General features: G+C 38.5%; 1 protein-coding gene across 1 annotated transcript in view; it reads right to left on the bottom strand.

Moving 5' to 3' along the window:
• NR1H4 (nuclear receptor subfamily 1 group H member 4) overlaps positions 1-2,351 on the bottom strand; it is an 89,801-nt gene that overhangs the window by 35,266 nt on the left and 52,184 nt on the right. The window contains exon 4 of the mRNA XM_007947203.2: positions 802-935. Coding sequence (XP_007945394.1) covers positions 802-935 — 134 coding nt within the window. The remainder of the gene's footprint in view (positions 1-801; positions 936-2,351) is intronic.

Here is a 2,351-nt window from a genome sequence, read left to right as displayed (position 1 = left end):
ATACCTTTAAAAGAGTGTGAATAATTGTGTCAACTCTTTGCTCCGTCCTATCAGAGTACTATTGATGAAGCACTAAGGTAAAATAGTATTTTATATAAAAGTATTTTTTTCTGAAATGAACACAAAATGATATCTTTGAAAAACTAAATGTGGATACATTTAGCATAATAAATATTGAGAAGAGAATGACCTGAACCTTTATGACTTACTGGGTTTCTAGTTTATGACCAATTAAAGTTCCTCCAAATGCCCTGTGCTTTTCACAGTGTATCATCCTATACACACTTCCTCTGCATTATTATTTTGTCCCAAGTTTCTCAAAAGATTTCTTGAGTAATTTGTGACCTCAGTGGGAAGGGTGTTTCTCTTTTGGCCCACAGATGTGCATGCACCCTGTTTCACCCATTGAAATGGACTAACCCAGAAGCCTCTATTCAGACCACATCCTTCCCAGTTTGAACCTACTTTCTCAATGACAGAAGAAAAATGGTCATCAAAACTCAGTTTGCAAAATTCGTTTCATATACTAAGCCATTCCCACTGGCCCCCTCTGGGTAATCTGAGTGGAACTGAGCAAGGAACTGAGTCCACAGTTCCTTGCTTCAAACACTGCTATTATTTGAATTCCAACACCAAAGTATATATTACTCTCTTGGTTAAAAAGAAAAGAAGAAATTCATTTAACATGCTGTTGAATTGGGAATTCTGCCTGTGGCTATGGCCCTAATTCAAAACCTCCCAGCTAGCTCACTAAGCCTAGAAGTTTAGCTCCCATTGGCTTCAACAGACCCCGCTTATTACCCTGCAGGATTTAGTTGTAGAGGTCACTTGTCTTAAGTCGCGCCCTTCACTGTCTTCATTAATGGGCTGATCTGCACGCTGTTTCACGTTCTTTCTCAGTCTTTTAGATTTACATTGAATTTCAGTTAACAAGCCTGAAAAAACAAACATAGAGATTTCACCAACCACAGGAAGTCTGGCTGGGTGTGTAGTCATGAGGCCCCTGATATGTAGTGAGTTCAGAAGACCTCAGGAGCAACTTGACACAAGGCTAACACTAGTCCTTCTGGTATTCCCAGAAGGAGAAGGCTGAGGTTTAAGATTTGAGTTTTCTACTAACTAATTCTCTGACCTTGAACAATAAATCTGTCCTCTGTGAGTCTTAGTCTTTTCATTTGTAAAATGGGAATAATATCTATTTCACAGGATTTTGTGTAGCTTAAGTGTAATCAGTTCATTTTTTAATGGGCTTTAAATGAAGAGTTTATGATACCAAAGTATTGTATAACCAAAACCAAACCCACGGCCATGGAGTTGGATCCGACCCACAGCGACCCCTCCTTGGGTTTCCGAGGTGGTATCACTACGGAAGTAGATTGCCCAACCTTCCTTCCGAGGAGTGGCTGGTGGGTTTGAACCATCAGCCTTCTGGTTAGCAGTCAAATGCCTTAGGCACTATACCACCAAAGCATTGTATGGGTGTGAAGTATTCAGTCCTGTAAAATGGTGAGTCAATGCAGTCCACTTTTTTCAACTTTATATAGCAGAGAAAAATGAAACTAATGTTCAAATGTGAGATAAAAGGAACTCAATTCAAGTAAAGGATTAATCAAATATTATTGAGCTCCTACTGTGTGGGAGGCCCTTGCTGCATTTGAAGAAATATGAAGGAAAATGTAAGAGCAGAAATAATGATTTGCATCCAAGAACCTCTTTCAGGTACTAAAAAAAGAAAAATTATGACATAGTTGAAACATTCTATATTAATTAGTAAAATAATAGAGTCCCAAAATATTAGACTGTGACTTGCAAGGGGAGTTTAGAGATCCTGAGGCCCCACTCTGTATTTTATAGGTGAGAAATCTGTGGTCCAGACTGCTCAGGCACTTGCTTATTATCACAAGCCTAGCTGGCAGCAGAACTGGATAAATAACTGGTGTTTCAAAGGATGAGGTTAACTTTATTTTCGTCCATGTTTAATAACCGTAGCATAACAACTATGTTTAATTTTACATTAAACACACATAAGTATATTTGTCGAGTAAAACAAATGGGGAAAATTTTAAAATTCTGTGAACTTTCAGAATAATCCAGATAATTGAGATTATGATTAAAGATGAAATTGCTCAAGCTGACTTTGAAAATTTCTTTTGACTGATTATATGTTATCATCATTGATTTGCACTTAAACAGAGCTGTCCTGGAAGAAGTGCAGCTGGAATTCTCCTTGGAAGCGAGAATGGCCAGACTTCATTTCACCTACTTCAGTCATGTTGTCAGAAGGGACCATTCCCTGGAGAAGGATATCATGCCTGGTAAAGTGGAGGGTTAGTGAAAAGGGGAAGGCCCTC

The sequence above is a fragment of the Orycteropus afer genome, unplaced genomic scaffold (genome assembly GCF_000298275.1).
Source record: "Orycteropus afer afer isolate SDZICR_OR568_19922 unplaced genomic scaffold, OryAfe1.0 scaffold00177, whole genome shotgun sequence".
Classification (NCBI taxonomy): Eukaryota; Metazoa; Chordata; class Mammalia; order Tubulidentata; family Orycteropodidae; genus Orycteropus; species Orycteropus afer.
Note: the sequence above shows the minus strand (reverse complement) of the source record. Positions and strands in the feature narration are given on the sequence as shown.